We start from the raw sequence: 22,348 nt of genomic DNA, 5'->3' as shown, positions 1-22,348 counted from the left end.
CAGAGTCTCACAGTCTCAGTGTCTCAGAGTCTCAGTGTCTCAGAGTCTCAGTGTCTCAGAGTCTCTGTGTCTCAGAGTCTCTGTGTCTCAGAGTCTCTGTGTCTCAGAGTCTCTGTGTCTCAGAGTCTCTGTGTCTCAGAGTCTCTGTGTCTCAGAGTCTCTGTGTCTCAGTGTCTCAGAGTCTCAGTGTCTCAGAGTCTCAGAGTCTCAGTGTCTCAGAGTCTCAGTGTCTCAGAGTCTCAGTGTCTCAGAGTCTCAGTGTCTCAGAGTCTCAGTGTCTCAGAGTCTCAGAGTCTCAGTGTCTCAGAGTCTCACAGTCTCAGAGTCTCAGTGTCTCAGAGTCTCAGTGTCTCAGAGTCTCTGTGTCTCAGAGTCTCAGAGTCTCAGTGTCTCAGAGTCTCAGAGTCTCACAGTCTCAGTGTCTCAGAGTCTCAGTGTCTCAGAGTCTCAGTGTCTCAGAGTCTCTGTGTCTCAGAGTCTCAGAGTCTCAGTGTCTCAGAGTCTCAGTGTCTCAGAGTCTCAGTGTCTCAGAGTCTCAGAGTCTCAGAGTCTCAGTGTCTCAGAGTCTCAGAGTCTCAGTGTCTCAGAGTCTCAGTGTCTCAGAGTCTCAGTGTCTCAGAGTCTCAGAGTCTCAGTGTCTCAGAGTCTCACAGTCTCAGAGTCTCAGTGTCTCAGAGTCTCAGTGTCTCAGAGTCTCTGTGTCTCAGAGTCTCAGAGTCTCAGTGTCTCAGAGTCTCAGAGTCTCACAGTCTCAGTGTCTCAGAGTCTCAGTGTCTCAGAGTCTCAGTGTCTCAGAGTCTCTGTGTCTCAGAGTCTCAGTGTCTCAGAGTCTCAGTGTCTCAGAGTCTCAGTGTCTCAGAGTCTCAGTGTCTCAGAGTCTCTGTGTCTCAGAGTCTCAGAGTCTCAGTGTCTCAGAGTCTCAGTGTCTCAGAGTCTCAGAGTCTCAGTGTCTCAGAGTCTCACAGTCTCACAGTCTCACAGTCTCAGTGTCTCAGAGTCTCACAGTCTCAGAGTCTCTGTGTCTCAGAGTCTCACAGTCTCAGAGTCTCACAGTCTCTGTGTCTCTGTATCAGAGTCTCAGTGTCTCAGAGTCTCAGTGTCTCAGTTTCTCAGAGTCTCAGTGTCTCAGTTTCTCAGAGTCTCAGAGTCTCAGTGTCTCAGAGTCTCAGTGTCTCTGTATCTCAGTTTCTCAGTGTCTCTGTATCTCAGTGTCTCTGTATCTCAGTATCTCAGTGTCTCTGTATCTCAGTGTCTCAGAGTCTCTGTGTCTCAGAGTCTCAGTGCCTCTCTGATTGGCTGTTTTCCAGGGTGGAAGGCAAACATATACCTCAGGATTTTCCTTAAAAAAACGACGTGGAAGCCAAAGCCAAACAACCAGGTGGATGCTCATCACTCTGCCTCAAAGACGCTTGCAAGTGTGACAGGAAAAAACACATCAATTTTCTCATGGGCCCTCCGCCAAACTCTCCCATCTGATTTCCAATTATGTTGACTTCCAAAGAACGCAATGTCAAGTAGGAAGGATAATGAGTGGCCCAGGCAAATCTGCCCATCAAGCACCCTGCCCAAGACGAACTTTGACCCCATCCCGTCATGCTCACCATGGCAATCAGTTGGCACAGTGACTTGGCAACAGATGCCAGTGCTGAAAACAACAACCCACAAGTACACCTAATACCCATTTCACATGTGGTATTTGTCTCTCATGGATTGGTTTCTTCAGCTATCTGTTAAGGTGCACCGTATGAAGCAATCACATCCCCAGTGGATTTGACTTGCTGCGTGTCCATATTCCTCTGTAAATGGAAAAATGCCAACAATGTATAACAAGAGGAAATCTGTTCCCCCAGTTCAGTACTTAGGTAGTGAAAGACAAAGTTCCTACCCCCATTCTAAATAACTAGGGTGCAAAAGCTTGAACCTTGGGCCTCCACACTTGAAACTCCTTTCCCATTTCATTAAAAAAATCTGATTATACCCCATCTCTGTGTCCTGCTCTCTACCTTCAATCTATGGCCTACCAAACAAAGCTATTAACCATAGAAGCTCCTTGAGGCCTTTATGAAAGGCTTAAGTAGAATTTGCTGTACTTCCTTTGTCCACAATAGAGATGACCCATTCCAAAATACCTCCTCCTGTTGTCCATTAGGAGTCACAAGAAAAATCAAAAGGAACCAAGTCCATTTGGGCAGTTTATTGATAGTCTTCCAGTGAGATTACAGGACATGCGATTTGAAACCACGTTGGCATGAACAGAGGAATAGGGAAAACACAGCAAATCAGCAGGACGCATCTGGAATGATGGTCCTTCAACTCTTTCCAAGCGACGACTAAGTCACTCAACTGATGTTGAAGATGTCATACGGTTCACTCATGCAGCTGTGCATAGCATCTGTACAAGATGGAAATTCCCACTGCAACAGGAGGGGACGAGCATTTCCTGACACACAGTTAAAAGGAACTGAATTGTCATATTCACATCTGCTGCTCGATGAACAATGCTCTCCCCTATATACTCTCTGCAAAGCATTGTGGCACAAAATGAACAGCATGAAGGCTGAAACTTCACCAAGCAACAAAGAACAGTACAGCACAGGAACAGGCCCTTTGGCCTTCCAAGTCTGTGTCGATCATGATGCCTGCCTAAACTAAAACTGCGTGCACTTACAGAGTCTATATCCTTCCATTCCCATCCTATTCACGTATTTATCTAGATGTTCCTTAAATGCTGCTATTGTATCTGCTCCCACCACCTCCCTGGGCAGCGAGTTCCAGATATTCACCACCCTCTGTGTAAAAACCTTGCCTCGTACAACTCCTCTAAACTCTTCCCCAAGCCTCTTAAGCCTATGCCCCCTAGTACTTGACTTTTCTACCCTAGGACAGAGGATCTGACCATCCACTCTGTCCGTGTCTTTCATAATCTTGTAGACTTCTATCAGGTCACCCCTCAACCTCTGTTGTTCCAGTGAGAACAAACCGAATTTATCCAACCTCTCCTCATAGCTAATACCCTCCAGACCAGGCAACATCCTGGTAAACCTCTTCTGTACCCTCTCCAAAGCATCCACATCTTTCTGGTAGTGTAGCGACCAGAATTGTACACAATATTCTAAATGAGGCCTAACTGAGGTTCTGTGCAACTGCAGCATGACCTGCCAATTTTTATACTCAATGCCCTGACAGATGAAGGCAAGCATGCCGTATGCCTTCTTGACTACATTATCCACCTGCATTGCCACTTTCAGTGATTAGTGGACATGTACGCCCAGATCTCTCCCCATCAATAATCCTAAGGATTCTACCATTTATTGTACAATTCCTATATGCATTGGACCTTCCAAAATGAATCATCTCACTCTTGTCCGGAGTAAGCTCTATCTGCCATTTTCCTGCCCAAGTCTCCAACCAGTTTATATCTTGCTGTATCCTCTGACAATCCTCTTCACTATCCACGCAACTCCACCAATTTTTGTGTCATCTGCGAGCTTACAAATGAGACCAGCTACATTTTCCTCCAGATCATTTATATATACTATGAACAATAAAGATCCCGGAACTGATCCCTGTGGAACACCACTAGTCACAGCCTTCCATTCAGAAAAACACCCCTCTACTGCTACCCTCTGTCTTTTATGACCAAGCCCGTTCTGTATCCCTCTTGTGTGGTACCTCACAAGAGGTTATTGCAGAAGGTCAGGGGACATGGAGTTGGGGGTAGGGTGTTAGCATGGATAGAGGATTGGTTGTCAAATAGGAGGCAGAGAGTGGGGGTCAATGGGTGCTATTCGGATTGGCGGTTGGTGACTAGTGGAGTGCCCCAGGGGTCGGTGCTGGGGCCTCAGCTATTTACCATTTATATAGATGATCTCGAGGAGGGAACCGAGTGTATGGTGTCGAAATTTGCTGATGACACCAAGATTGGTGGAACGGCAAATTGTGCGGAGGGTGTGGAGAGTCTGCAGAAGGATCTAGATAGGCTGGGCGAATGGGCCAGGAACTGGCAAATGGAATTTAATCTTGGCAAGTGCGAGGTGGTCCACTTTGGTAGGAATAATGGTAGGAAGGACTATTACTTACGTGGCGAAAAACTGCAGCAGGCGACGGTGCAGAGGGACCTCGGGGTCCTTGTGCATGAGTCGCAAAAACCCAGCTTGCAGGTGCAGCAGGTGGTCAGGAAGGCTAATGGGATGCTGGCCTTCATAGCGAGGGGGATTGAATATAAAAGTAGGGAGGTCTTGCTGCGGCTGTATAGGGCATTGGTGAGGCCGCAGCTGGAGTACTGTGTGCAGTTTTGGGTGCCGTACTTACACAAGGATATTTTGGCCTTGGAGGGAGTGCAGAGGAGGTTTACTAGGCTGATGCCAGAGTTGAGGGGGTTGAGCTATGAGGAGAGGCTGAATAAACTAGGCTTGTACTCGTTAGAGTTTAGAAGAATGAGGGGAGATCTCATTGAGACGTATAAGATGATGAATGGGATGGATAGGATAGAGGTGGAGAGACTCTTCCCGCTCAGAAAGGATAGTAGGACTAGGGGGCACAGCCTCAAGATAAAGGGGGGCCGTTTAGAACGGAGTTGAGGAAGAACTTCTTCACTCAAAGGGTGGTGAATCTCTGGAATTCTCTGCCCGTTGAAGTGGTGGAGGCTACCTCGCTAAATATTTTTAAGACGCGGGTTGATGGGTTTTTGATAAGAGAGGGGATTAAGGGTTATGGGGAGAGGGCAGGAATGTGGAACTGAGCCACAACAGATCAGCCATGATCTTATTGAATGGCGGGGCAGGCTCGAAGGGCTAGATGGCCTACTCCTGCTCCTATTTCTTATGTTCTTACCAGGTCTCCTCTGATCCCGTGTGACTTCACCTTTTGTACCAGTCTACTATGAGGTACCTTGTCAAGGGCTTTACTGAAGTCCATGTATTGACCATCCACTGCCTTTCCCTCATCTATCGTCTTCATCACTTCCTTGAAAAACTCGATCAAGTTAGTGAGGCACTACCTCCCCTTCACAAAACCATGCCATCTATCATTAATAAGTCCATTTGTTTCCAAATGTGAGTAAACCCTGTCGCTAAGAATCATGTCCAATAGTTTCCCTACCACTGATGTAAAGCTCACTGGTTTATAATTTTCTGGATTATCCCTGCAGCCCTTTTTAAACAAAAGAACAACATTGTCTATCCTCCAGTACTCTGGAACTTCACCTGTAGCCAATGAGGATGCAAAGATTTCTGTCAAGACCCCAGCAATTTCTGCCCTTGCCTCCCTCAGTATTCTGGGGTAAATCCCAGTAACTTCATTGCATTGTTAATGTAAGCCTATTTGTGACACTAATAAATAAACTTACCCCCCACCCCCAAAAACACACACCACCCCCACCACCCCACCCACCATCCCCTCCCCACTCCCAACTCCCCCGCCCCCCCACCACCCCACCCCCAACTCCCCCACCACCCCACCCCCACCCCCACCATCACTCCAACCACCCCCCACCACCCCCCCATCCGGTGTGGCAGTGGCAAGCAGCCAGTATTGTTACATGGTTAACAGTTGATTTCGGCGTTATTTACAGGCCCATAGTTCTAGAACTAGTGAGCCGTGAAGTGAATTATGAAATGTTTACTCTACACTTTGGGAGTGAGGGTTGTGGCTGAAAGGGTGGGATGGCAGGATGCAGCAACTGTGGGGATGCTGTGAGGACAAAGGTTTTTCTGCTCTTCAAATATGGTGATCAGACTCTTCTCCATGTCACTCTCCCACTCCACAATCTGAAAATTTTCATCTTTATTTTCAAATCCCTCCTTGGCCTCCCTTCCCTATCTCTGTAGTCTTCTCCAGTCCTACAACTCTCTGAGATCTCTGCACTCCTCCAATTCTGGCCCCTTGCAGGTCCCCAATTTTAATTGCTCCTCCATTGGTGGCTGTGCCTTTAAGTGCCTGGGCCCTAAACTCTGGAATTCCTTCCCTAAACATCTGTCTCGCTCTGCTCCTTTAAGGTGCTTCTTAAAACTGATGTCTTTGGCTGAACCTTTTGTCACCTGTCCCACAATGTGGCTCAGTATCAAATTTCATTCGATAATCCTTGAAGTGCCTCGGATGTTTCACCATATCAAAGATACTATATAAATGCAGGTTGTCTTGTTGTGCTGGTGATCCCAGATCTAACCACAATAGCTCCAGTCCTGTTGCAACTTGGAAACGTGGGAAACATATTGACGATAGCAGCTTCATCATTTCCAAAGGAACGTGAAGTATCGTCTACTTTACACCAATCACAAGGCGTAACGGATAAAAGTCACACAAGATTTTGGATTTCTTTTTACTTTAAGTGAAACACAGTGGCATTTGCAGGTTTGTGTTTGAACGAAACCCATCAATAAAGGCCCTTATATTCAGAGTTTCTTTTTTGGGGACACATCTGATGACTTTTCTACAAGGCATTCAAGCAAATATCTTGTCTGGCAACAATTTGCACAAAATGTTTGTCATTTTCCCTGTCAGATTTTGTTTCACAACCTTTTTATTTCAGGCCAAAGTGACTGATCCATTTTCCTGACACTACGACACATCATTCAAGACTCTCCAACCAGACAAAACATTCCCCCTGCATCTTGAAAAATCTTTGCCCTTCCAATAGTTGCCATGCAACCTTCATTTTCAGCCTGAACAGGGCATTATACACTTCGGCAAGACAGCATCTCTGACAATATAGCACTGGATTCCAGAGTCAACATGGCTCCTGGACTTCTCGTTCAAGCACATAACCTGGTAGAGTATCAATTGATGCCACATTGTAGTACACAGGCTGAGCCTTATGTTTGGAGTACTGGAACCCAGAACTCTGAATAAAGAAGTTTCTTCTCCATTCTCAATTTGATTTCTTAGTGACTACCCTACATATTGACGGCCTCCAGTTATGCTCTTCCTCACAAGAGGAAGCATTCTCTCTCTGGATCCACTTAATGTTTCAGAATTTTAAAGACCTCGATGAGATCATTTCTCAGTCTTTTTTCAAGAGAATCAAGACAAATCTTTCCTAATATGTAAACTTACACATCTGTGTCAATCTTTCCTTTCCCGAGCATCTATATCCATTTTTATAATATGGCAATACAGAGTTGGCATAATATCTTTAATTTGCAATTCTATCCCTCCAAAGACAAAGCTTTTTTATGGCCTTGTTAACTTATGGATTCCTTCATTCCCCTACCCCACCTAGATTTACATCTTCCAAGTAATAGGTGACCCCCCCAATTCCTCCTACCAAAATGCCCGACCTCACATTTATCTGGGTGGTCAGCAAGCACAGGGGCAGATAGGGCAATGGGAATTGGTGTGAGTTTAAACATGGGCAGCAGAGTTTTGGATGCCTTCATGTTTATGGGGAGGCTAAATGTGTGGGAAACTAGACAGGAGTGTGTTGGAATAGTCGAGACTAGAGGTAATGAAGGCATGGATGGACGAAAGCACCCAGGCCCTGCTCAGAACAAAACTACATGGGATGCTGGGGACCTCCATAAATCCCTGAGACTGAGGAGGCGTGATGAGGATGTTTACACTGAGAATTATGTTCAGAATACTGACATTGCCCTGAGTTTCAGTCTTCTGGAATGTTCCAGGAAACAGTGAAGGCCAATGACCCATTCCTACTGCCCCTCCCCCTCCCTTCCCATAAATCTCTTGTTGGCCCTGCTTCAGGAATCCACTCCAGGGATTCTGGAAAGAGAGGTTTTTAAGAGAATCTGAAATAAATAAGCTAAGCAAAGAGCAAGGCTGCACAACACTGGGAAGAAGTAATATTCTTGGGTTTACAGGCCCAGCTAATTTTTCCAGTCAGCTCCCAGTGGAGCAATTTTTAAAAAAAAACACATTTTAAAAACTGCATTTTAATCCAACCTGTTCCCAGCTTCTCTCGCATAGTTTTTCTCTGGAGATCATTTGATTTTGAACATTAGGTTACATTTTTTTACTATGTTAAAACAAGCCAGAGTGATGGTTCAGTGGGAAACGATAAATTCTGAGGAGGACTGCAACAGATTATGGAACGTGTTCAGAAACATACCGAATGGGCAAATAATTGACAAGCAGATTTCCATCCAGATAAACCCTCTACCCCACAACCGTCTGAGATATCTGTGCTCCTCTAAATCTGGGCTCCAAATTTAATTGCTCCACCATTGCCCTAGCCCCAAGCTCTGGAATTCCATTCCTTTAAGACACTCCTTAAAATCTACCTCTCCGACCAAGCTTTTGGTCACCTGGCCCAATATCTCCCTAAATGGTGTGGTGTCTTACTTGGTTTCATAATACGCACGTGTGAAAGGTCTTAGGTCATTTCATTTATGTTAATATTGTTACATAAATTTAAGTTGATGCTGTTGAAGATCACTTCCTTACAACGTATCACAGACCATGGTAAAGTCATGAGTGTGGTCACTATAACATTTGATAAGCAAGATGTTTTGCTGTCTAAAGGTCAGCCCTTTTCTGATGACTGTTTCTGACAACAGTAACTCATTCACAACCTATTCACTTACGCAAGAGTTAAAAATTAAGCTCCAATGTGCCCACTCCTCACTTTCTGAATGCATTTGGTGCAGACAGAGAAATAATGCTCCACAATTCTTACGTTTGATGATACAGTACGGCTCTCCCCCACTCACAGCTTTTTCCTCCTGTTTTATACTATCTTCGGGAGACCCGGCTCTTTCAGAATACAGGAGGATCCACGAGCTTACAATCCATTGGACTGATCCCAGAAAAACAAATCCCTCCACTTCTGCGTGTATCGTGTTTGCCCTCCTATGACATCCTAACAGTTAGAGTCGCACACAAACGCACGTCACATCACATACCAACTGCTGCCACTTCTGATTGGAGATTACATGCAGTGATGGAAGACAGGATTTCCAAGCCCCAAGGTTGGGAACAGAAGCACAAATGGTGCTAGCCAGCTTCCCAACCCTGTTCTCAACGTTGTCCATTTTAGGAGAGGTAGGTTTAGGCCTGGTAGAGCTATCCCCTCTCCCACAAGGCAGGAAGCCAATTCAGCTCATTAAAAGCCTTAAGGACAGCTAATGGAGATCAACTGGGATCTTCCTGTTGGCCCCCAGTTTCCTGCCCAGACAGGATGCAGTTCAACTGCCTGAAGGCACAGACCTCTGGGTCTGGCTCTTCACCCCTGAGTGGTGACCTGGCAGCTTCTTCTGTTTTTTGGTGGATTTCTTTTTCAAAATGATGTCAAGAGGGCACCTCCATGTTGAAACACCCTCTTTGATCCTTATCCTTTCCTGCAGCCTGCTGCTCCTTTCAAGGTAGAAGGCCTTCAACTTCAAGAACTTTGTCTCCATGGCAATTAGGGGGAACCCCCACCACCCTTCCATGAAAATTCTAAAGACTGACTGTATCTCCCACTCCAACCACAGGATGCAGATAACACAGAATGCAAAATCGGTTCAGGAAAATACCGCGAGAAGTAGCTAATGTAAACAGGATGTGTGGAGCCCTCCCTCTCCAAGCAGCATACATAAACTAAAAGATGGTAAAGCTGCACAAATTCAGTCTTTCACATAACTCTGATCAAAAATTTTCCTTACTCTATTGAAATAAAAGATTATAAAGCAAGGTAAAGTTATAGTCCCAGATGACCGTAGGCTGTGGTGATTTAACCTGAGGATCACCACACCTCAGGCAAGGGACAAGGTTGAAAAAGCGGGGTCTTCACGAATAACCTCAGCCAGTACAGGAATTGGACCCACGCTGTTAGCATCACTCTGCATCACTAACCAGCCGTCGAACCAACTGAGCTAAACCGTGCTCTTGCTGACCTCTTCCTGAAAACAGACATAGAATGCGTTGAGCTCATTGGAGAGGGGTGTCAGCGATTTTACCTGCCTTTATCTTGTAGCCTGTTACATCTTGCAGACCTTGCCGTAGTCGGTCACAGTCCATGTGGCGAGCCTGGGATTCCAGCTTGGTACTGTCTTTTGGCATCTTTGATGGATCTCCGTAGATCATACTTGGCTTTCTTGTATAGGTCAGGGTCGCCTGACTTGAATGCCTCAGACCTGGACTTTAGCAGGCAGTGGATATCCCTGTTCATCAATGGTCTCCAGTTGAGAAATATGTGGATTTGCTTCTTTGGCACACAGTCTTCTATACACTAATGAAGTCAGTTACTGTAGTGACTTACTCATTCAGGTTGGTCGCAGAGTTTTTAAATATTGACCAGTCTAGTCATCCGATTCCTCAGACCAACATTGTACGACTTTCTTTGACGGATTCTCCTGTTTCAGTTTTTGCTTGTAAGCCGGGAGCAGGATCGCAGCCTTGTGGTCTGATTTGCCAAAGTGTGGGTGGGCAGTAGAGCTGTAGGCATGTTTGATATTTGTGTAGCAGTGGTCTAGGATATTTGCGCTTCTGGTGGAACAGGGGATGGATTGGTGGTATCCTGGTGGTATGTTCTTGAGCTTGGCCTGATTAAAGTCCCCAGCCATTAAGGAGAAGGCCTCGGGATGTTTCATCTCAAGGCTATTCGTAGTGGTGTATATTTCGTCCAGTGCAGTCTTCACATCTGCACGGGGTGGGATGTAAACTGCCATCAGGATAACAGAGGTGAACTCCCGGGGAAGGTAGTAGGGGGTGACATTTTAGCGTCAAGTATTCTAGGTCCGGGAAGCAGAAACTCGCCAGTGTAGCTATGGCTAGGCACCATGAGGTATTGATTAGAAGGCAGACCCAATTCCTCCTAGCCTTGCCCAAGGCCGTTGTGCAGTCCACTCAGTGGATTGAGAAGACTTCGAGTTGTAGGGCACAGTCCGGTGAAGCAGGAGTGAGCCATGTCTCCGTGAAACAGAGCACATAGCAGTCCCTCTGGAAAGTGAATCTGGCTTTAAGTTCATCTGGCTTGTTTTCCAGAAATTTGACATTTGCCAGGAGTAAGCTAGGGAGGGGATCCTTGGGAGCACATTGGTTCACTCTCATCTGCAGGCCTGCATGTTTTCCACACTTCGTGGAGTGACTTTCTCTTTTCACGCCTGGGAGATGGGGAGAGTAGTATGTTGTATTAAGGGTATAGGTGCAGAGAGGTCAGTGGCTGGGCAGCATAGATTGACTGGCAGAAATATTAGAGGGAAGATGAAGAAAATGTTTTCACTCAGAGGATTATGGGGGTCTGGAACTCACTGCCACGTGGACTGCGGCCGACTATGGCAAGGTCTGCAAGATGTAACAGGCTACAAGATAAAGGCAGGTAAAATCCTGGCTCCAATGCACTCCTCCCCAATGAGCTAGTAGAGACAAAAACCCTCAACTCATTTAGGTGTCTGAATATTCACTTCAAGTGCCGTAACCTGCAAGACTACAGAACAAATTCTGGAAGGGGGGGGGTGCTTTTTCAACCAGCACAGACACAATTGGCAGAGTGGCCTCTTTCTTTGCTGTAAACTTTCTATGATTGTACATTGGGTTGCTGGCCTTGGGTCTGTCATTTGCTTCCAAATGCTAAGTTTGCAGTATATAGATGAGGTCAGTAGAGGGAACTCTTGCAGCAACAGCACATTTCATTGCATTCCTGGATGGGAATGGCTGACTGAAAATCTTGAAGTGTTGCTGAAAACAGGAAGTTTTATTCCATTATTATAGACTCCTACAGTGCAGAAGGAGGACATTCGGCCCATTGAATCTGTACCAACCACAATCCCACACAGGCCCTATTCCCATAACCATGCACACTTACCCTGCTTGTCCCCTTGACACTAAGGTCAATTTATCATGGCCAATCAACCTAAACTACACATCTTTGGACTGTGGGAGGAAACCAGAGCACCTGGCGGAAACCCAAGCAGACATGGGGAGAAAGTGCAGACTCCAGACAGACAGTGAGGCTGGAATTGAATCTGGGCCCCTGGCACTGAGAGGAAGCAGTGCTAACCACTGTGCCACCATGCTGCATTATGGATAATGCAAGATGGCACTGGTTTTTAAGACACTTCCCATCAACACCATCAGTTCAGCCTCAGATGACCTCACCAAACTATGCATTTTTGTTCCCCTCATTTCTGCCCAGCCTAGAATGCAAAAGGCTTAAATCAGAACTATGCAAATGCCAGAAAAATAAACTCAATCTTGTTGCAGACTGACATGATGGCAGCACCAGTGGTGGCAGTTGGCACTACATTCCTGATATGATGCCAAGGCCAAACAGGGTAGCAGGTATCTGTGCTGAATAAAAGCTGGTCTCAGGTAGAACAGCAGATGAGGTGATAAAAGACCTGCGGGTTAGGGAACAGAAAGTAGCGAGTTCCTGCTCTTTGGAGGCCATGATCCTAATGCAAACCCCGAAAGCTTGTGGGTTTATTATCAAATAAATTTGTTGGACTTTAACCTGGTGTTGTGAGACCTCTTACTTTGGATGCCATTCAGCCCCTCAAACCTTTCCACAATTCAATTAGATCATGACTAATTTGGGTACTGGTGCCATCTTTGGCTTAATTGGTAACACTCTTGTCTCTAAGTCACAAGGTTAATGTCCCACTCCATGGCTTGAACACAAAAACTGAGGTTGACAGTGCAGTGCTGAGGGAGTGCTGTGTTGTCAGAGGTGCCTTACTTTGGATGAGGCATTAAACCCCATCTGCCTTCTCACAACCCGGCACTATTTCAAGAAGAGCAGGGAAGCTCTCCCTGGTGTCCTGACCAATATTTATCCCTCAGTCAACACCACAAAAATAGTAATGAAAAGGTATTTTATATTAAATAATAATTTTTAATCCACTGGTAGGAAATCGAGTTGAACTTTTAAAAACAGAAACTAAAGTGACTTGAACTCACAGCCCAAGTTGGCAAACTCCAATTTGCATTACTATATATTTCACATTCCAATTCATTGGAGTGAAGTCAATCTGCAAAACTTCAAGGAAGTGTGAATGACTCCCACCTCCTGTCTCACTAGCAATGCATCTATGAGGTATTTAACTGTTGGAGATGGGCTGTTAAGACTAATCACTTGGATAATGCGTCCCTGGTGAAGTTAGCTTTCAGACATAAGCTAATCAAGTCACCTGTGGAATACACGGACGTTGGGTAGGATTTTACAGTCTCGCCCCAAATTCCCGCCCCAGGTCAATGGTGATTTTCACTGTTGGACCTTTGCCCGCTCTGATTCCGAGGCAGGTGAGGCGGTAGAGTTCCAGCCGATGTCTTTCTCTTTGAAGTCCCTCTAGCAGGTGGGGAAAGGTCACATGACAATCCAACCCTTTGTATGTTTTAAGCAGAATTTATGCGTTTTCTCAGCAGAATTGAAGATGAACAACTTACAGAGAAAATCTAAGTGGGGTCCCTCCTGTCAACCTTTTTCTTCAACCCACCTGGTAATCTTTGTGCCCTATTTGCTAACATGCTCATCCAGGGACACCCTGCACCAGATAGAAATTTCTCAAAAGAATCCAACCCAGCACTAGCAGCTCCCGAACAAGCATTTATTCAATCATCTACATCTTTAAATTGGAAGCATCAACATCATCAAATTCAGCCTGAAGCCAGCCAGGTTACCACGGCATAGTGGCACAGTGGTTAGCACTGCTGCCTCACAGCGCCAGGGACCCTGGTTCAATTCCAGCTTCAGGTGACTATCTGCGTGGAGTTGGCACATTCTCCCCTTGTCTGCGTCGGTTTCCTCCCACAATCCAAAAATGTGCAGGTTAGGTTGATTGGCCATGCTAAATTGCCTCTTAGTGTCATGGGGACTAACAGGATAAATACATGGGGTTAGGGGGATAGTGCAGGCTCGATGCACCTTATGGCCTCCTTCTGCACTGTAAGGATTCTATAAACCAGATACTATTTTATTCTTTCCATGGACTCTATTTCTTATCTGTATATATGTGTGCGTGAACATCAAGTGTGTAAGCACGTGAAAGTCGGTGCATATTTTATTATTTTGCTTAGATTGGTTTAAGCATAATAAAGCAAACCTCTTTCTTTACTGAACTCAAGAAAACCCGTCTTACTGGTTCTCGTATGATCACAGCACATAAACAGCTAAGTGCTCACTGAATTGGCAAGTATACCCTAGTCACAAAAAAAAGGCGGGAACCATTTGACCCCTCCTTATCTGGTCCTAACATCAAATTATCTGGCTCATTATCACATCGCTGTTTATGGGATCTTGCTGTGCACAAATTGGCTGCTGTTCTTCCCACACTACAATGGTGATTTCACTTCAAAGGAGTACTGCATTGGCTATAAAGCACGTTGGGACATCTTGAAGTTCTGAAAGGTGCCAGGTCTCATTAATTCCATTGTCTTAGTATCTGAACTTTACGAACATCTATCCATCTCAGTTTGGAAATATTTTGCTGTTCCCCTTGCATCAACAACTTATTTTTTTCCCTGGGGAAAGAGTTCTAGATTTCCACAATCTCTTGGGGTTTTTATTGTGATAGAGTAAATGGGCACAGGATCTAGAATAATCCAGTGCCCGAGTGAAGTACTGGTCCATGATCCCAGACTACTGCAAAAATGACACCAACTGACCAAGAGTCCTGAGTCCTGACCAAGCTGTCCTGAGTGACAAATAAGCCCTTGCATTTATTTCATGCATTTCACCACCACCGAGCATCTCAAAGCGCTTTACAGGCAATAACACATCTTTAAGTGTAATTATTGTAATGTAGGAAACAAGAGCAGCCAATCTGTGCACAGCAAGGTCTCACAAACAGCAATGTGATAATGACGCAGATCATCTGCCTTTAAGGTGTTGCTTGAGGGATAAGTATTGGGCAAAATACCAGGGATTACAGCTCCTGTTCCTCTTCAAAAGGAGCCCAAGACTTAAAGCAGAGCAATAGGGCTTGGGTTTAACGTCTCATCTAAAAGATGGCACCTCAGAAAGTGCAGAACTCTCTCTGTGCTGCAAGGGGACAGTCAACCTCTGGTGGGGGAACTTCAACTTGGAAACGTGTAATTCTGCAACGAGAGTGCTGCCCATTGAGCTGACACTCAAAAAGCGTCGCATTAAAAAGATAAAAGGGATAAACCCTCAGAAGGAGGGAGAAAGCCAAAAGGACGACATGTACAAATTTACAGGAGCTGTTCAGGGTAGCAACGTGCTGTGCAATAGGCTTATCTGACTTTCTTTCATAATGAATCCTCCAAGGCATTCAGCTATGTCAAATCTGCTGATACTTAATCTCATTTGTTGCTCAACTCTATTTATATAGCCAATTAGTTCCAACCCTCCCCCCTCATCTCTATCTCTGTTTATTGACTAGTGTTCAAAATGGTCCTTAAACATGGACATAATGGCAATTAGCTGACTGATTTAATTGCCAGTCATTTTTGGCCGGGGTGTGTCTGCTGGGACTCTGGAGAAGGGAGCTATTCAAGTTTCCAATAAGCTGTTGTTGATTGGAGATGAAATGTAAGCTCCAGGGCGCAAACAGTCCCTTAAGGTTTCGAAAATGTTGGTTTTTCACAGACAGAACCTGCCAAATGCCCTGCCAGCCTATCAGTGACACTTTAGAACCTTTGGTGACAGAGCGATTGCAAAGTGATTCACCATGCTTAGAACCTCACAAAAGTACCGATCAAATCTTCAGGTTCACGGTTGGGTTCAGCAGCTTGTTTTGTGTGTCGCTGTTCCTTTATCAACTTAACCTACAGACCGGCTCAGCAGCAATTTGAACTCAAGAGTGAGGAAAATAAATAATTGCATTTCTACACTGCCCTTCAGGGCCACCAGACATCTCAAAGTAGTTAGAATCATAGAATCTCTACAGTAGAGAAGGAGGCTGTTTGGTCATCGAGTCTGCACCAACCAAATCCACCCAGGTCTTATTCCTGTAACCTCTCACATTTACCCTGCTGATCCCCCTGACACTAGGGTAATTTAGCATGGCCAATCAACCTAATCCGCACATCTTTGGAGTGTGGGAGGAAATTGGAGCATCCGGAGGAAACCCACACAGACATGGGGAGAATGTGCAAACTCCACACAGACAGTGACCCAAGGCCGGAATGGAACCCAGGTCACTGGTGCTGTGAGGCAACGGCGTTAACCACTATGCTACCGTGCTGCCCACTGTACAGCCAATAAAGTACTTCTGAAATACTTCTTTATTACTGTTGTAATATAGAAAATGCAGCAGTCGTTTTGCACACAGCAAGATTCCACAGACAGCAGTGTGATGACCCAAATAATCTTTTTTTTTGTGTGACATTGATTGAGGAATAAATATTAGCCAAAAAGTAGGGAGAACTCCCCTGCTCTTCTTCAAAGTAGTACCATGAGATCCTTGACATCCACCCAAGCAGGCAATTGGTGCCTTGCTCATCTGAAAGATGGCACATCTGACAGTGCAGCACTCCCCCAGTAGTGCTGTACACTGGAGTGTAACTGTTGTTTTTGTGTTCAAGGCCTAAAGTGAGAGTCAAAACCAGAACATTGTGACAGAGAAACACGAATGCTACCAACTGATACACAGCTGAGGGGCTCAAAGTGGGTGCTCTGTTCCAGGAAAGTCTAGCTATGGGAACAGACATGAGTATGTGCTTGGTCTACCTCATCTGCCTGTAAGCACAGAAGACGTGGATGGATTCACTTCACCCTCCCTGTGAGTTCCACATTTTCTGTGTCTTTGGAAGTATTTGAGCTACCTATCAAGCTCAATGAAGGTGGCATCAATGTATTCATTCTGTCATGCAGACTAACCTTTCATCATCAAAAATCCAGCGATGCTCCTCTGACTTGCACAGAGCACACCTCATCGCCTGTCAGGAAGCAAACGCTCAGAATCTGTCATCCATCAGAAAGATACACATCTTACTTTCATTTGTTGCACTGCAGTTTTGTAGCACAAGGAGAATGAGGCTGGTGAGAGAGGGTGCGAGGGGATTTAATAGGTGGTTCTGATACATCCCTGAGGCTGGGCTCGCAATATTGTGTCCAAATCACTAAGTACCATAGGCAGCCCCGTCGTAGCAGTGCAGGTAAAAGACAAAGTCAAATGTGGTTTTGGCAATGAGGTGCAAGTGTCAACAGGCCTGCCCAGTGATTCGGATGAATGAGCAGCAACCAAGAGAGACGTTATGCCAGATTAGAATGCAGGAGGAGGTGATTCTAAAAAAGACGTCACAGCAAGGATCTGGCATTGTTGGTTTGACAGGCAATTAACAGTGAAGGGCAGCCATAAAAGAAGGCGTACAGCCCTGTAATCCAGCACAGACAGACAGAAAGGGAGTGAATATACTGGATACCTCTGACACCAAACAGATCTTTCCACCATCTCTCTAAAACATTGAAAATAAACAATAATGGATGTACTTGCACTGCTCCCCAAATAAAAGGCAGGGCAACTCAATAGTGAAAGGTCCGAACTAAAAAAGATTGCCTTTAATTATATTTTTATCTGGTTTGCTAAATTGCGTGGAGATTTATTTGTTCTTGGTATTTGATCAGAAGCCTGAACACTAGGCTGTCTATGGCTGACAAAAGGGGACACAATGGGCTGTGATGCTATAAAAATAGTGTGGATGCTGAAATTTTGAAACCAAAGCAGAAAATACTGGAAATCCCATGACTGGACACAGTCAATAGAGGGAAGCTGTTCCCATTTAAAGGAAGGATCAAGGACACCAATTTAAGGTGATTGACAGATAAAGGCAACATGACGATTTTTGTTTTACGCAAGTGAGTGGTTAGGATTGGGAATGCTCTGCATGGAAGTGTGGTGGAGACAGATTCAGTCAAGGCTTTAAAAAGGGAATTAGATAAGCTCCTGAAGGGAGAAAACTTGCAGAAACATGGGAGAAAAGGAGGCGAGTGGAGCTAGCTAAATTTCTCTTGCAGAGAGTCAGCATGCACTCAATGGGCTGAATGGCCTTCTTGTGTGCCTTAACCATTCTACGATTGTGTGATTCCTTTGCACAGCCCAAGACTCAGTGTGAGAGTTCATTGCTTTTTTTATATCTGATGTTGCTAACAGTAATTGGGCTCTTTCTTTCCTCTGGCTCTTGTTAACTGTAGCTGGGTCTGTCAGATTAGCACAGCCAAGTTCACACAGTCCAGAGTCAACACAGCTCCATTTGGTGACCCTGCCGACCATCCCATGACCCTTTGTTCCAACAGCTGTAAAATCTTGGCTCAGAAGGAGAAGTTTTATTTTGAATAGACAATCATACAACCTCTGACCTACGGGAGCAGTGAACATTAACAAGTTAACCCTGTGTTACGTTCCAATTGGACTTAAACAGCCATTACAGAGAAAATCCAGATACAGCAGACAATCCAAACACCACATTATAAGAACATAAGAAATAGGAGCAGGAGTAGGCCACCTAGCCCTTCGAGCCTGCCCCGCCATTCAATAAGATCATGGCTGATCTGTCTTGGCTCAGTTCCACTTTCCCGCCCTCTCCCCATAACCCTTAATCCCCTCGCTTATCAAAAACCCATCAACCCGCGTCTTAAAAATATTTAGCGAGGCAGCCTCCACCACTTCAAAGGGCAGAGAATTCCAGAGATTCACCACCCTTTGAGTGAAGAAGTTCCTCCTCAACTCCGTTCTAAACCGCCCCCCCTTTATCTTGAGGCTGTGCCCTCTAGTCCTACTGTCCTTTCTGAGCGGGAAGAGCCTCTCCACCTCTATCCTATCCATCCCATTCATCATCTTATACGTCTCAATGAGATCTCCCCTCATTCTTCTAAACTCTAACGAGTACAAGCCTAGTTTATTCAGCCTCTCCTCATAGCTCAACCCCCTCAACTCCGGCATCAGCCTAGTAAACCTCCTCTGCACTCCCTCCAAGGCCAAAATATCCTTGCGTAAGTGCGGCGACCAAAACTGCACACAGTACTCCAGCTGCGGCCTCACCAGTGCCCTATACAGCTGCAGCAAGACCTCCCTACTTTTATATTCAATCCCCCTCGCTATGAAGGCCAGCATCCCATTAGCCTTCCTGACCACCTGCTGCACCTGCAGGCTGGGTTTTTGCGACTCATGCACAAGGACCCCGAGGTCCCTCTGCACCGTCGCCTGCTGCAGTATTATCTGCTAGTCGATATTTCACCGAGAAACATACGCAAGAAAAATCGCTTGCATCCTGACAGCTGGTCAACAAATATGATAGGGTCACATATGGCACAAGAGGAGACCATTTGGGCCATCAATTCTATGCTGGCTCTTACATGGAGCAATTGCAGTCATTCCATTCTTCCGGTCTATCAAGTGGCTGGGTCCCCTTTAACTCAGCAACCACAGGAAAACACCATTACTGCTCAACTAGAACATAGGAGCCAATAAAGGAAATAGTCCAGAAAGTAAATCTAGGTCAGAGTAACTGACACCTGCCCCCGCCCCCCCCCCCCCATCCACAAGCCCCACAACCTCTAAGTTTTAGAAATAGAACTATGCAGCTTTCAACTTCAACCCACTCAAGGTTAATTCAAACCATCAATCTTTACACATGAAAGAGCTCTTTGATGAAGATGATCCCTCTCAAACAGACTTGCTGAATTAACTCAACCCACTGTGCAATAAGCCTAGTAGTTACTGACTAAAGGAACATCATTAAGGAGAAAAACAGGGGTTAGAATGTCTGAGTGTAGCTCTCGCTCACAAGTAGCTATGGGTGTTTTCTTTGAAAAAAGGGACAATGAGAGCTTATTAAATTCAATCAACAGAACCAGACTTCAAGAGAAGTGGCCAGCTCAGTTCATTCGCCAGTGAACCACACCAAATAGGCTGAAAGCAGGAAGCATCTTACCTTGGACTCACATTTCTTGTGGCTCGCTAACTTGCAGACTGGAGGAGAGAGAGAAAAGAAGCAAACGCATGGTTAATATTGGAGAAAATACGGCTGCAACTCTTGATAGATTGTAGATTGTAGATGCCTCAGACTGCTAGGCACTTTCCAAAGCGTCTCCTTGACAACCTCATGCTGTTAGAAATGCTGATCAACATGGCTGGGAAGTGGAGTCCTGAACTGCATTACCAACACAAGGAGAATGCAGCCAGGTGGTTTCTCAGCCACTTTAGTGGATTGCAGAGATTGATGCAACTCTATGGATTTCCAGAGGTGTCTGCATTTAGATATGTCATCTCAATGCTGTTGGCCTTTTAATCAGAATGCTACAAATTGTACAGGCATCATCCATCACCCCAGAGCTCTCTTAGGCTAAAAATGATATTGTAGTTTATATCCTGTCCTTTACAATATGAAATGATTGCAGAAAGTGTCAGGGATTCTCCATGAAGAACATGCACTCTTAAATATGTGAATTATTAAATGAGAAAATGGCTCACAGCGATGCAACCATTGGAAGCCTAGACTGTACAACCAATAGAGGCCTGTAGTCAGTATTTAATGGAGGCCTGTAGTCACAAGTGATGGAGGTCAAGCACAGATAATGGAGGACTGGTTAACAAAAGCAATACCTTGAGCAAATTGCATCAATAAAGTACACATAAACGTTAAAAAAAACTTAGGAAAAAGAGAAGGGGCTTGTTTTAGGTCTCGAACTGTGTTCTGCTTTTACAGGTGGGGTCTGTGCTCTGAGCAAAGCCATCATTTGGGAGGAGACAGTAGTAGAGTGTTAATATCACTGGACTTGTAATCCAGAGGTCCAGGCTAATGCTCTGGGGACCTGGATTCAAAACCCACCATGCAGCTTGTGGAAAAGAAATAAGGGCTGCACACCACTCCGTTTTTTAAATAAGCCTGTCGCTGCCAGCTGAGCAATCTCAAATTCTGGCTGATGCGGGTAACATTTCCAGGCCTCCATTAGTGTGGAACCTCACTAAATTTACTGATCCTGGTCCTGAAGGGGTACACATCCAGAGACCATGGAAAGATTGTTTGTAGAACAATTTGGGAGAAATACAAAAGGAGGGGGGGCTGTTTTCACACCAGAGAACAAGAATAACTGGCTACATACTCAAGCCAAGCAAAGTTAGCTTTTAAAACCAAGGTAAAGCAGAATGTGCACACAATTTCAGTCTGGATTAGTCATTAGTACTGTGGTTCATAATAAATTGTCCATGAAGGAGTTGATGATTACTTGTGGCATTCCACCTAACTGGCAATCTTTAGAAACATGGCTTGTGAGTCCATCTTTTCTTTCTGTGCCAAGCTTATTGTTTGTTTACAGTGTGTTATTAATTAGAATTCTGTTCCATTGTGTGTGTGCCAGGTCCTCAAACAGCCGTTGGCTGTGTACTGCTTTGGGGGCTGGGTTTATTGGGAAGGCTGAAGCCATTGTCTTCTGGCCCCATCTCAAGCTCCATTCCTGAGCCACCAACTCCAGCCCTCTACCTGGAAACTGTCAGGCCAAGCCAGAGAGTTCACAATCATGATTCCTATTTCACCCAGAGATGGGTTTCCAATCACATATTTGTGGCATCACTAAGACCGCCTTTTTCCATCTCTGTAAAATCGTCCTTATCTCAGCTCATCTGCTCTAAAACCCTTGTCCACGGTCACCTTTAGATTCGACAATTCCAACTCACTCCTGGCTGCTCTCCCATATTCTACCCTCTGTAAACATGAGGTTATTCAAAACTCTGCTGCCTGTGTCTTAACTCACACCAAGTCCCATTCCCCTGTCACCCCGTGTGCTTGCTGACAAATATTGGCTCCCAGTGGAGTGACATCTCGATTTTAAAATTCTCATCCTTGCTTTCAAATCCTTCCATGGCCTCACCCTCTAGGGAGTAATCTCCAAAATCTCGTCCAGCCCTACAATTCCCATATCTCTGTGCTCTTCTAATTCGGTCTCTTGAATATCCCCGATTTTAATTGCTCCAACATTGGTGGCCACGCCTTCAGCTGCCTAAACCCTAGGCTCTGGAGTTCCTTTACTAACTTTCCCCACCTTCTCCAGCTCAGTTTTCTCCTTTAAGGTACTCCTAAAACCTATCTCTGACCATCTGACCTAATATCTCCTCCATGATTCAGTGTTCTACTTTGTCAGATTAAGCTCTGGTGAAGCACCTTGAGACATTTTAGTACATTACAGGCACTATATAAAAAAATGCCCCAGTCTCCAGTGTCTCTCTCCATGTGAGTGAGAGGGTGCGCTGCGGAATGTGAGGAGGGGGAAACGAATGGTGGACAGCATAATCAGCTTGTGGACAAAGTCTGTCAAAGGTTCCTCCCTTGGTTATGGAGATGGAACCACATAAAACGCTCTTGAAATGTTCAAGGGTTACAGGGAAATGAAGGAGCAGAGGCTCTTTCTTTCATCTGATCAAACATTCAAGATGATGCTGGTGCAAGATGCCAAGTCACATAGAATTATACCAGGCCTACAGCACAGAAACAGGCCATTTGGCCCAACCAGTCCATGCTA

General features: G+C 45.3%; 1 protein-coding gene across 9 annotated transcripts in view; it reads right to left on the bottom strand.

Moving 5' to 3' along the window:
* LOC145361876 (tensin-2-like) overlaps positions 1–22,348 on the bottom strand; it is a 314,264-nt gene that overhangs the window by 178,289 nt on the left and 113,627 nt on the right. For 8 of the 9 annotated variants that reach the window (XM_080217864.1, XM_080217866.1, XM_080217865.1 and 5 more), the window contains exon 3: positions 19,765–19,802. In XM_080217864.1, coding sequence (XP_080073990.1) covers positions 19,765–19,802 — 38 coding nt within the window. Of the gene's footprint in view, positions 1–16,711; positions 16,733–19,764; positions 19,803–22,348 lie in introns of those variants that run through there. The other variant, XM_080217872.1, reaches the window with a different exon arrangement.

This window comes from Carcharhinus amblyrhynchos, chromosome X, assembly GCF_965287045.1.
Source record: "Carcharhinus amblyrhynchos chromosome X, sCarAmb.v2.hapA, whole genome shotgun sequence".
Taxonomy (NCBI): domain Eukaryota; kingdom Metazoa; phylum Chordata; class Chondrichthyes; order Carcharhiniformes; family Carcharhinidae; genus Carcharhinus; species Carcharhinus amblyrhynchos.
This window is presented reverse-complemented; position numbering and strand designations above follow the sequence as displayed.